The sequence below is a fragment of the Stegostoma tigrinum genome, chromosome X, assembly GCF_030684315.1.
Source record: "Stegostoma tigrinum isolate sSteTig4 chromosome X, sSteTig4.hap1, whole genome shotgun sequence".
NCBI classification, from domain to species: domain Eukaryota; kingdom Metazoa; phylum Chordata; class Chondrichthyes; order Orectolobiformes; family Stegostomatidae; genus Stegostoma; species Stegostoma tigrinum.
The window spans coordinates 8,760,511-8,773,613 of record NC_081404.1 but is presented as its reverse complement, the minus strand read 5'-3'; the positions used below and the strand labels follow the sequence as shown (position 1 = coordinate 8,773,613).

Genomic DNA, 13,103 nt, shown 5'->3' with positions numbered 1-13,103 from the left:
TCTTGTCAGTAGCCTTAGCTCTTCCACTTGACCAATACTACTGAATCAGTAAGCTTTGCTGGTTGAAACCTGCTTATGTTTTTGTTATATGTCCATTACGTGAAAGATGTGATTACAGGAAATGAGTCACCAAGTATAAAACATAACTAACTGCCAAACTACATCCACAAGATATTTCTGAAATTGTGCCAGTTTTTGAATTTGTTGTTTTGAACTATTTTTCAGCTACAGATGACAGCATTACACAAGAGTCAGGACTCACTTTACTGGTATAGCCTGGATTGGCTACGAAATTCTTTGCATTATATTGGGAAAATCGGAAGAAAATTTCTTGGAAAATTGTAATTTTCCAAATATATTTCTCCAGGCCAAACAAAGGCCATTAAGAGGCATACTGTGGATTTTGAGAAACAGAGTGCAACATTGTTGGAATAGAAAGCGTGAGGAGCGTATACTATAACGAGTCTTTTGCAGCAAGCATTTCATTCATTGGGCAAGCTGTGGCAAGAACAGATTCTGAAGCCAGGCACAGCATAAAACGTTTTTTTTAAAAAACTGACACAAGTAGATACACTTTTGGTGGGATTTTGGCAGTTTATTGAATTACCCTGACCCAGCATCCATGTGTCATTAGGTGTCTTTCTCCAACTCTGGTTTGGGGGGTGATGGGAAGGATCGCTGAGTCCATTTGTGCCTTCCCATTGTTGCAGCTGACTTGGCAGGCTGGGATTTTATCTGAAACTCTTATAACTAAAGATGTAGCCTTTGCAAAGCTCTAGTACTATGTAGTATCTGGTAGGATTGGGAGGAAAATTCATCTACACATCTGACAGTGTATACAGTTGTAAGATAACAGTGTGAAGCTGGATGAACACAGCAGGCCAAGCAGCATCTCAGGAGCACAAAAGCTGATGTTCCGGGCCTAGACCCTTCATCAGAGAGGTTTTTGCTCCTGAGATGCTGCTTGGCCTACTGTGTTCATCCAGCTTCACACTTTGTTATCTTGGATTCGCCAGCATCTGCAGTTGCCATTATCACAGTGTATACAGTTGTACTGTGTATGCTGTAAAAATAGCTTATTTTTGACATTGGGTAGAGCTTGCTGTGCAGCTGTTCAAAAATTGTTGTAGAGCTTGGCTTATTTGTTGTATAATGCTAGGATAGATCAGAATCAACCACTCATATTTTGGACATGGTAGAAAGCAAAAATAATTTAAGGTCAAATTGCTTGACATGACAGTATTTTCCTTCTTCCTTTCCTCCTCCTCCTTCCCATCCCTTAATTTTCCCAGTGCTCTTCCTTTAACCTATGGGGTATGATTTCGAGGACGCTGGCTGTCCCCTTGTTATTCTATCACAAGTGGTCTATGATTCAGTAGCCTAAATATTGTACTGGGAAAGGCATTACTGAGAAGCTTGATTCCTCCTTCATGCAGCAGATGTTAACAAAGAACTACTGTACCTCCACATTCCCATCTGATTTACCCCCATCTAGCCTGACACCAATGAGTTGCTTTGATTGGAATTGGCAGTTGTGAACGTGTTGAGGACTGAAATTGTTAACTTTATTTCTTTAATGTAAGTCTATACCACTTGGTAGTGTTACGCTGCTGTGGGGGCTGCTCAATTTTAAACTTAATTAACTGTACCATTTTCACAGAAATTAACAGGGCCATTCAACCCATTGTGCTTGTAATTCGTCCCACTCCCTTGCCAAATGGCCTTCATGTAGTAAGTAGTTTTTGAATTCCCTTGAGCGTTGTTAGTGAATCTGTTCACCCTTGCTGTAGTGATATGCCTTCACTTTCAAAGACAAGGATAGGATAATGATAAAGTAGATTATTTTGCTCTCCATGATTTGTGGATGTGGGGGTTCCGTGACTTCTCTGGCCTCTTCTGTTACTCTGGGTGTGGCGGGATTAGTGATGGTAGTTCGTATGACTGCTGTCTAGGGGCAGGGAAATTTTCCTATTTGATAGAGCTGCCATCTCCACTCTGCTCATCGCTGATTGTCATTAAAACTCCTGCTTGTTCATATTAACACCCTCTGACCAAAGTTCCATCTAAGCCATTAAGCAATCGATGTTCTCTCTCAAGCACAAATCAGTCTCTCACTACAAAGTTGTATGAAACAATTTAATGGCCCATGGACTTAAATGAATTGATCATGCATGATAAAGAAATAATTATAGGAGACATAGCCTTGAAGTCAGGTGCTTACGGATTCAGATTCCACCCTACAGGCCTGAGCCAATAGTCCACGCTAACATTTCCAGTGCAGTACTGTCAGGGGTGCTGTCTTTTGCACGGATAGCTAAACTGATCCTGTGGATCAGAAAAAATTCTTGTTGTATTTTAAGTAAAGGCAGGACGTTTTCCCATTGTCCCTGAATGATATTTATCCTTTTGGCCAATATTAATTTTTTAAAAACACAATTTTAACTTTTTAAAAAAAAATCATAATGCTGCTTAAGAGCCAGAGTTAGGGATGTACAGCACAGAAACAGAGCCTTTGGTCCAACTCGTCCATGTCGGTCAGACATCTAGTACCATTTGGCTTATATCCCTTTTAAATCCTTCCTTTCCTATTCGTATACACGTCCAGATGCTTGTTTTTAAGAAAATGTTGTAATTGTACCAGCCTCCTCCACTTTCTTCTGGCACCTTGTTCCATGCATGCACCACCCGCTGTGTGGGGGGAAGAAGTTGCCCCTTGAGTCCCTCTTCAAGTCTTTCCCCTCTTAACTAGAGGGCATAGGCTTAAGATTTGGATGCCCCCACCCGAGGAAAAGACCTTGTTTGTATACCCTATCCGTGCCTTTCATGATATTGTAAATTTCTAAAAGCCTCTGACGCTCCAGGAAGATAGCCCCAGGCTCTCCCTATAGCTCAAACCATCCAGCTCTGGCAACATCCTTGTAAATCTTTTCTGAACCCTTTCAAGATTCACAACATCCTTCCTATAGTAGGGAGACCAGAATTGTACATAGTATTCCAAAAGTGGTCAACTGTTGTCCAGTACGCCCTCAACATGACCTCCCAATTCCTCTACTCAATGCACTGACCAATAAAGGCAAGCATACCAAACACCACTTTCACTATCCTATCTACCTGTGACTCCACTTTGAAGGAACTATGAACTTGCACTCCAAGGTCTCTTTCTTCAGCAACACTCCCCAGGACTTTACCATTTGAAGTGTACTCGTCCTGTCCTGATTTGCCTTTCCAAAATGCAGTACCTTGCATCTCTCTAAATTAAACTACATCTTCCACTCCTTGGCCCATTGGCCTATCTGATCAAGGTCCTGTTGTACTGTGAGGTAACCTTCTTCACTGTCCGCTGTACCAATTTTAGTGTTATCTGCAAACTTACTAATCATACTGCCCATGTTCACCTCCAAATCATTTAAATAAATGACGAGAAGCAGTGGACCCAGCACTGAATCTTCTCGCACACCGTTGGTCACAGGCCTCCAGCCTGAAAAGCGACCTTCCACCACCATCCACTGGCTCCTAACTTCGAGCTAGAAATGTTGTGTGCCCCTGCCTGCTGCTTTTCCTAATTACAGTAGTTGTTACATCTTAATTTTGCATTGGCTGTAAAATTCTTTGGAATATCCTGCATTTGTAAAAGGTGCTGTTTAAATGCAAGTTTGTTCTTCCCCTTTCAAGGGACACTAATACATCTGTCCTGTCTGACCTTCATGTGACCTCAGTTTAACATCTTTGTACTTGATTCTTTTTAAAACAAAAATATCGACCACCACCACTACTGAGGAAGGATACTCTTGCTTTCTAGGGAGTGTAGCGAAGGTTTACCAGGCTGATTCTGAGACTGGTTTGATTGAAGTTAGGTACTAAATAAAAACCGAAAGAACAGCGGATGCTGTAAATTGGGAACAAAAACAAAGTACTGAGGAAGGGTCACTGGATCTGAAACGTTAACTTGTGCTTTTTCTTATCTTCGCAGATGCTGCCAGACCTGCTGAGCTTTTCCAGCAACTTTTGTTTTTGTTCCAGACTAGATTAGGATTGTTTTTGCTGAGTTCAGACGAATGAGGGGTGATCTCAGGAACTTAAAACTCTAACAGAATTGGACAGGATAGCTGCAGAGAGGGTGTTCCCAATTGGTGGATGTGTCCAGAACTAGGTGTACAGAATGAGGATTTGGGGTAGATGACTTAAGACAGAAATGAGACATTTCTTCACCTAAAAGAGTGGTGAGCCTGTGGAATTAATTACCACAGGAAGCAGTTGATGCCAAGACGTTGATCCCATTCACCCCAAGAGCTTTAACTAGTCACCTCTTGAATGCATTCAAAGGTTACAGAGAGAAAGCAGGATTAGACTATTGAGTTGGATGATCAGCCTTGATCATGAAGAATGGTGGAGCAGGCTTGAAGGGCTAAACGGCCACCTCCTGCTCCTGTTTTCTATGTTTCTAAAATAACTAGAGATGAGCAATAAGTAGCTCTGTCCTAGTGTGGTAAATTTGTTTTTTTTTAAATGCTTTTTTTTAAAACTTAGTAACGCCCCATTGTTGGGAAATTTGATTTTTTTCCAGTGGCTAAAAGGCTAACCAATGAGCAAAACTTTCTGCTCAGGTTGTTAACTGGTAAACCTAAAGCCAGCAATTTGTCCAGCAGCAACAGAGACCACTTTGTTCTCTGCATCTGTCAATCTTGTGAACAACTGCTGGATACATTGGCTGCACTTTGCTTGGTATTTGGAGTACAGTTCAAAGTATGTGTATCAAGTTGGGGGAGCATTAGACGCATTGCTGTCCTAAAATTGAATTGGCAAAATTGAAACCTCCTATATTTGCTGGAAATTTGAAACTGGGTCATCCTAGTACTACTGAATTGCCCTTGAATTTCTCTTTTTGTCTTGTCCTAGATTGCATGGAATAAAGCTTTTATTTTGTCCTCATTTAATTTGATAAGTAAAATCCTTAACAATTCCCTTCATTGTTCTTCCTTTTTCCTTATAAGGAAATTCTCTGCTGTTTTATCATTTCCTGCTTTGGTTTCCTGATTTTTCTGCTATGCCCTGAGGGGAGAAATGCCTGTACAAGTTGTAGCACTAAATGGTTGCAGCTGCCTAAGTAACTCAAAGCACTGGTGACACGTATGTTTTTGTGTGTATGCGTGCACTGTTTCCTGTTTGCAAAGTAACGACCAAACTTTGAATCCATGCTTGGCTATTCCTTCACTGTAATGGGTTTCAAATTCTGTCTTCTTGCAGAACACTGAAAATCTTCCCCCAACCCTGAGGAAGGGGACATTGAGCATCTTGAAAAAGAAGTGGGAAATTCCAGAAAATTCCTCAGCACAACCAGTGCTTCCAAAATCGCCTGTCAGAATTAATCGTGCAGATTCCCGGGCTCAGATCGCTGCTGTCAGCCCAAAAGCAGACTCCAGCTTTGTGCCTCTAAGTGAGTCGGATCAGAATTCGGAGACTATCCCGAGAGTCGAGTCTCCCAGGAGCCCAGGGGTCTTGAGCAGATTTCCTTATCCTGGTACAGAGAGTGAAGGCCAGGCTGAGTTAAAGATGGAAAGAATTCTTTCTAAAGAGGGGAACGAAGTGGAGAATGGAACAGCACAAGATTTGACAATCTCCCCTAAAATTGAGAAGTTTAATGTCCCACTGAACAGCTTGAAAATGATGTTTGAGAAGGGGGATGCGCATGTTCAGCCTAAGTACAGACACCATGAAACCCCAGTTAAGGTAAGTGTTTCCCACAAGTCATTTGTTTGAATTAAACGTTCCTTCAGGCTTAGTTGATTTTACAGTGAGCTCACGTTTACTTGAAGGCAGCTGAATAATTGCATGGGGAGCTTGTGGCTCGGCATTTAGAATTTGTGCACTGGTTTATTTTGTTTTCAGTGTTTAAAATTTTTTTTTTTGTTTAAATTTTGAAGGACATTTTTTCAAATGACCAGCTGTGTCATTTGATGCACTTCTCCTGTCTTTTTCAAGAGCTCAAGAGCCTTGCATAGCCAGTCTAGACTGCTGCATTTTCTTTAAAACGGCACAACGTAACATTGTCTGGGAATGCTACAGTTGAGTTCTATCTTTGTCCACTTAAGTCTGAGAATCAGAAATCTGGCACGTGATTTTTGCTCGAGGAAAAGCACCAGCAATACAGGCTACTAGAGTACAGGATAAATCCTCTGCTGTGATAGTCGATTTGGTTACATTTGATGTTGATTAGGTTTGGGATAATGAGGATAATCCAGGATATGTTAGTTGTGGTTCTACATAGATGCCAATTTGAAGAAAGATTGAGCTGCAACATGTGTTTTCTTTTGTTTTGTTTTTCTCTTATGTTACTTGGATTGCATGTACTTGCTGCTAAACTTTGACATGTTAGGTGTGCTGGTCCCTGCTGAACAAATGCCAGTATGAACTGGCACCTCTTGAGAAAAGTAGTATAAATATCTTCTGGATTGCTGGCTCAAGCAGAAGCTGTTTTTGTTTGTGTTTTTTTTGCATTTGCTCTTGCTTGTTCATGCGTGTGCCCTCAATCATGTTCTTGATAGTGCTATTGCTCCTGTGTATTTGGAGTCATTCTCCTCCTCCCACCCCCCAACAACAACCCAGTTGAAATCAGCTAAGTTGACACCAACTGAAAATTACAGCTTTCTGATCTTTGAAGCATGACTTAATTGGTTTGAGCTTATTGTCATTTTTGTTCTGTAAAGTTGCATTTTTTTTGTTCACCTATGTGAAAGGAGATGAGACTGGCACTGTATAATGCTCCAGTGTGCTCGACTACCAATTGAATACTTTTTAGAAATGTAGTCACTGTTGCAGACTATAAAATTTTAAAATTCCATTGCTGCTAATTTTTGGATTTATCTAACTTGTCTATTTCTGCCTCCAGCCCAAGAAACGAATTAATAAATGAATGTGAAATATAGGCACAAACAGAGCATGATTGCTAAACCCTTATGGGCTGAGCTGTTTGGATTTGGGTACTTGGAAAGTTGTCTACATATATTTGCAGGCAACATCTTTTCATAGTGTTGGTCCATGGGAGGAGCAAGAAACTCAAGGCTTTTTTTTAAATTCACCTGTGGGATTTGGGGACTCGTTTGCTGGCCAGCATTAATTGCCTGTCCTCCTTTTAGCATTTGTATCTGTAGCTAGCTCTTGCCAATGCATCTGAGTAATGAAAGTGTGAGAGATTGGCACTAAGTGGATTTTGCTTTCCATTTTAAAGTGATAACTAGAGGTTGGGCTTTGAAATAATTTCCACTTGTTACTCTATACTTCTAAAAGTATAATGCTATTTTGTACTTCAGGGAAAGTCAGCACTTGTGTTCTCCACTCTCAGTTGCTCAGTCCTTGAAAGGATCAGGACAGCAGCAGACTGCAGTAGGCAGGTATGCTCTGGTTATCTTCTCTGGGTGTGGTGAAACCCTTGTATTTTGTTCTCATTTCTCTCACCATGTAGGCCATATAGCATGGAAATGAGCCCTTCAGCCCAACTTGTCTGCGCTGAACAGATTGCCTAAACCTGCATTTGGCCCATATCCCTCTGAACATTTCCTATTCATGTACCTGTTAAAATGTCTTTTAAATGTCGTAATTGTACATACCTATACTACCTCCTCTGGCAACTCGTTCCATACATGCACCACCCTCCTATGTGGAAAAAGTTACTCCTCCGATCTCTCTATTAAATCTTTCTCCTTTCACCTTAAACCTATGCCCTCTATTCCCCTACCCTGGGGAAAAGGCTTGGCTGTTCACCTTATCCATGCCCCTCGTGATTTTATAAACCTCTATAATGTCACCTCCCAGTCTCCTATGCTCTAGAGAAAACAACCCCAACCCATTCAGCCTCTCCTTATAATCAAATCTTCTGGTCTCAGTAACATCCTTGTACATCTTTTCTGCCCCTTTCCAGTTTAATAACAGCCTTCCCATATATTCATAGCCGGAGACCCATTCCCTACAAACAAAGGAATACACTGACTCTGAAAGTCATCGGTGATTTATAGCAACAACCCACTTAGTTTGGTCATGTTCTTCATCATTGATTTTTTTTTAATCTTACTCCGTCTGGACTACATGACTCCAGACCCACTGCCATGGGGCTGACTCTTAAAAGTCTCCCTCTGACATGCCTGAGAAAGACACGCTGATCAAGAAGGCAATTAGGAATGAGCAGCAATTACTCTTCGGGTTGGTGGTGAAAACAAAGGCGGACAGTGTCAGGAGCCTCTTCTGTCTCGGAACCACATGGAGTTACTAACAGCCATGGCATCATTATTTGGTGAGAGAAGAGTTATTCATAGAGGTATCCAACTTGTCTATTCTGGCTAGGTTTCCTAAACTGAACTAGTCCCTTTTGCCTGCATTTGGCTCATATCCCTCTTAAACCTGAGATGAGCGTGGGTATCAGACCTCCCTGCAAGATCCTGGTCTTTTGAGCTGACTGATCGGAGAACCATTTGTATTGGGGATTGGAGGATAACAACATCAATTTATCATATTGCACAAAGGAGAGGACACGTGCCCAAGTCGGCAAAGAAAAAGCACTGAACAGCTGTTCTGTTTTCTTGTGGGTCCACAAGTTCAGAAGGGAGCTGCTCATCAGAGGGTAGACAAGTGTCTACCCAATGTAAATTTGTGGTACCTTGCTTTGCCCAAATTGGTTGGTGCATTTCTCACTATATGACCAGTGACTACACTTAAATGTATTCAATAAGTTATATGTACTTTTAGGGTGTCCTGAGATCTAACGTGTTACATAAATACAAATTTGATTGCCCTGTGCAGTCACTGCAGGGAAAGTTATTTTGTAGCTCAGCGCAGACATTTTCAACAAGAATAACTGCTCTTAAATAAAAGTGTTTATTGCTTGATCACTTATCCTCTCCTCCTCCTTTGCTTTGAGACTTAGTTTGGACTGCTTTGCCAAGCTGTTTCACATGCTAGCCTGTTAAGCAAGTCCATCTGCATGTCCCTGGATCTATGGGAATAATATGTTACTTAAGAGAAGGCAAGCAAAACTAATCTCTGACTTTGAAACTGTAGCTGTGAAAGAGTGTAAAACTCCAACTGATCCATCTGGTGGACCACATTGAAAGATACTGAAAGGAGACAGGTTTTTAACAAGTCAAATCATTCACATGAGAAGTGCTGTCATATGATGAAACTGGGCTCTTTCAATTCATTCATCCTAAACACATGATTTGCCTTTGCATGTTTATTCCTTTCTCCCTCTTTCTACTCACTCTCTCATCATTTTTTAAATGTAACTTTGTTCCTCTGGGTAGGGCAACAGCAACCTTTCCAAACCTTTCAGTTGAACTGGGTTTGTAACTCTTATCTTTTAAGAGCATAGTAACAGGACTAGGCTACTCAACCCGTTGAGCCTGTTATACCATTCAGTGAGATCATGGCTGATCTGCGGCCTAACTCCATACACCTGTCTTTGCATAAACTTATGTACCTTTTGCTTAACAAAAATATATCTCTCAAAATTAACGACTGATCTAGCACCCACTGCCATTTGTGGAAGAGACTTTCAAATATCTCCCACCCATTCATTTGTAGAAGTGCTTCCTAACACATCTCTCCTGAACGGTCTGGCCCTCATTCTCAGACTGTGTCCCGATTTTAGAATCCTGACCAGTGGAAGTAGTTTGCCTTTAATCTACCCTGTCTTTTCCTGTTAATAGCTTGAAGACTTTGATCGGATCACTCCATAACCACCTAAATTCTAGAGAAAACCGGTCTAATTCGTACAAGCTCTGGAATCCACATATCATTCTTGTAAACCTGTGTTGTACTCCCTCCAAGGCCACTGTATCCTTCCTAAGATATGGTGCCCAGATTTGCTCTCAGTACTCCCAAGTGGGGCTTAACCAGGGTTTTTAAGAGCTGCAGCACAAATGTTTTTGTATAATTTAAACAGAAAGGCCAGCATTCTGTTAGCTGCCTTGATTACTTTCTGCACTTGTTTATGATGCTTTTAAAAACCTATACACCTGAACCCCCAGATCTGTTTGGCCATCCATTGTATTTAACTTCACACCATCTAGAAAGTACGCTGATCTACTTTTTTTGTTTGATCCAAAATGGATAGCTTCTCACTTGCTTACATTGAACTCCATCTGCCATAATTGGATGGACCATCACCAGATCCAAGCTAGGATCAACGTAAATGTAGCCCTGCTGCAGTGGAGACAACAAAAGCAGTGCTGCAAAAAGCTCAACGTTATGGTACTCGGATCCAGAAAAAGAGACCCTCACGCAACCAGCTCTTCTCTCAAAACTCGTGACCCTTGGTGATACTGTGTCGCAGGATTCCAATAGCCTCTGGTCTTTCCTCAAGGCCACAATCATTAATACCTGCAAAACTCATTCAGTTACTGAACCAAGAAACACTAAGACTGGTTTGATGAGTATGACCAGGAGATCCTAGAACTGAAACCAGAAGCACATGGCATTTGAGTGTAAAACAGCAACTGCACTTGGAAGAGAAAAGGCAGACCTACAGGTAACTGAAGGCAAAGGTCCAACAATGAACCTGTGATGTAAAGAACAGGTGGTGGGCAGAGAAAGCATTGGAGACCCAACAAATGGTTGACAGCCATGATGTGCAGGGTTTCTTCTATGCTGTCAAGACCACATACAGGCCAAAGTAACTCTAATCGAAGATAAAGAACCCATCTAACAACCTGGTGGGAGCACTTCAGAGCCCTCCTCAACCAGGGCTCTTGTTGATTTGGGCATCCTTGACAGCATTCCACAATATGCTACATTTCACAAGCTTAGCAACATGCCAGCCCCTCACTAAGCACAGAAGGCCATCAACCAGCTCAGGAACAACAAGGCTTTTGGAGCAGACACTTACACCTCGAGGCATTGAAGTGCTGAGGCAAAAAGCTCCTGCTGCAGCTACACATGCTTGTCTGCCTTATGTGGAAAGAGGAAAGCATCCTAGGAGAGCTTCAAAATGCTACAGCTGTGAGCATTTTCACAAAAGGGAACAAGTCTGACTGTGGTAACTTTAAGGGCATCTTCCCGCTGTTGACAGTTGGAAGCGTCATTTGCCAAGGTTCTCCTCAGCCTACCCTGTGGCTGAGGAACTCCTAGAATTGCAGTGTGGCTTCTGGCCATGGAGGGGCACAATGGACATGATTTTCACTGTGTGATGGCTACATGAGAAATGCGGAGGAAAGAACCTACCCCTGTACATGGCCACCTTTGACCTTCCAAAGGCCTTTGACGCTGTCAATCAGGAAGCATTATGGAGTCTCCCTCTCCACTTTGGTTGCACTGTGAAGTTTGTCACCATCCTTCACCTGCTCCACGACAATGTGGAAGTCATGGTAATGACAAATGTCTCTACCACTGACCCATTCCCTGTTCAGACCAGTGTCATCCCCCCAACACTTCTCAATCTGCCTTGCTGTTGTGTTTCACCTCACTGCCAACAGACTTCCTGCTGGAGTGGAGCTAACATAGAGCCAGTGGGAAATTATTCAACCCCCACTGCTTTCCAGCCAAAACCAAAGTCACCCCAACCAGTGTCGTTGAGCTGCAGGAGACAGATGATGCTTGCAAACATTCAAACTCAGCAAACTCCAGACTATTGTCAGTGCCTTGTTTTTACAGAGGCGTATGAGAGCATGGGTCTCACTTTGAACATCCGCAAGACAGACGTCCTCCACCGACCTGTCCTGGCATTGAAGAGCAAATCCCCGATCATCAAAGTCCATGGGGAGGCCTTGGGGAACATTGAAAGTGGTCAATACCTTGAGTGTCTTGTTGACCAAAGTACATATCGATGATATTCAGCACCTTCATCTAGTGTGCTAGCACAGACTTGGGCCACCTGAGAAAAAGGGCTTTTGAGGACAGCAAATCTGACACCAAGCTCATGGTATACAGAGCTGTGGTTTTCCCTCTGCTATATGGCTGTCTCTACAGGGAGCACCTCCCAGGCACTGGAACAGTATCACCAATGCTGCCTGTACAAGATCCTGTGAATCTGCTGGGAAGATGGACGTGCCAACATTTTCAACATCTAAGCACTCGCTGTGCTTGATGGACTGGTCACGTCATCTGCATCTGACACGAGACTCGCCTAGCAGGTGGTCTAGTCTAGGTCAGAAACGATAGGGTGACACCCTGGTAGACAAAGGAAGTGTTTCAGGGATGCCCTCAAGGTCTCTCGGACAAAGTGTGGTATTCCCATTGACACCTGGGAATCACTGACCCAAAGCAGAGGAGGAGCATCCAGGAAAGTATTGAGCACCTTAAGCCTCACCTTAGGTGGGTGGGGAGGTGAAAGACAGGTGAAAAGGCATGCACTGTCACACAAGTGCCCCACCCACCCCCTTCTCATTGCCGCACTTAGGTAAAAGGTGGTTGAATCCATGTAAGTTGCATCAGCCTGTACAGTCACCTATGGACTTATCCTGGTCTATCTTTTGCTCTCAGGATGACTACGAGGGACTGCTGATCAGGATGGTGAATAAAAATACAAATAATTGGGATCCTCACATGTTCCTTGTGGGATGCCATGGTCATATCCTGCCAATTTGCATATTTACCCATTATCCCTACTTTCTGTCACCCACTATGCAACTAATTTCCCAACAATTGTAAGTAATTTCCTCTCATTTGAGTGTTTCTACCTTTTGTGGAACATTGAGTTTCCAGAAGGTGTTTGATATCAACAGCATCTGTCACCTTAGTAACTTTTTCACTGAATTCAGTGAATTTTTTTTTTGTCAGGCACAACCTACCTGTCATAAATTCATGTGGGTTCTCTCTGATTAATTGAAAATTTTGTGTTTAGTTACCCATCCTTGATTTGAAGACTCTAACCCTACCACAGATGTTAACTAACTAGATTGTCATCCTTTGGTTTTCCTCTTTTCAGTCTTAAATTACGTGTCATTCTGACTTCCTCCAATCCAGAGGGACACCCCTGGACCTAAGGAACTCTGAAAGATTATAGTTAGTGTGTCTGCAGTGTGCTCTCCTACTTCCTTTAGCGCTCTCTGAAAGCCATCATGTCCTGAGAATTTGTCCATCCTTTTCGTTCCAATAATTTCCTTGTTATCAGTGTTTCA

The 13,103-nt window shown here is 42.4% G+C and overlaps 2 protein-coding genes across 12 annotated transcripts in view; one reads left to right on the top strand and one right to left on the bottom strand.

Annotated features, from left to right (window-relative positions):
• Window positions 1-13,103, bottom strand: part of LOC125448189 (serine/threonine-protein kinase OSR1-like) — a 170,432-nt gene that overhangs the window by 61,120 nt on the left and 96,209 nt on the right. The window lies entirely within an intron of this gene.
• LOC125448190 (LIM domain and actin-binding protein 1-like) overlaps window positions 1-13,103 on the top strand; it is a 126,081-nt gene that overhangs the window by 63,055 nt on the left and 49,923 nt on the right. For 4 of the 7 annotated variants that reach the window (XM_059643312.1, XM_048523295.2, XM_059643313.1 and 1 more), the window contains 2 exons: window positions 5,245-5,727; window positions 7,308-7,388. In XM_059643312.1, coding sequence (XP_059499295.1) covers window positions 5,245-5,727; window positions 7,308-7,388 — 564 coding nt within the window. The remainder of the gene's footprint in view (window positions 1-5,244; window positions 5,728-7,307; window positions 7,389-13,103) is intronic. The other 3 variants (XM_059643315.1, XM_059643314.1, XM_059643316.1) reach the window with 1 other exon arrangement.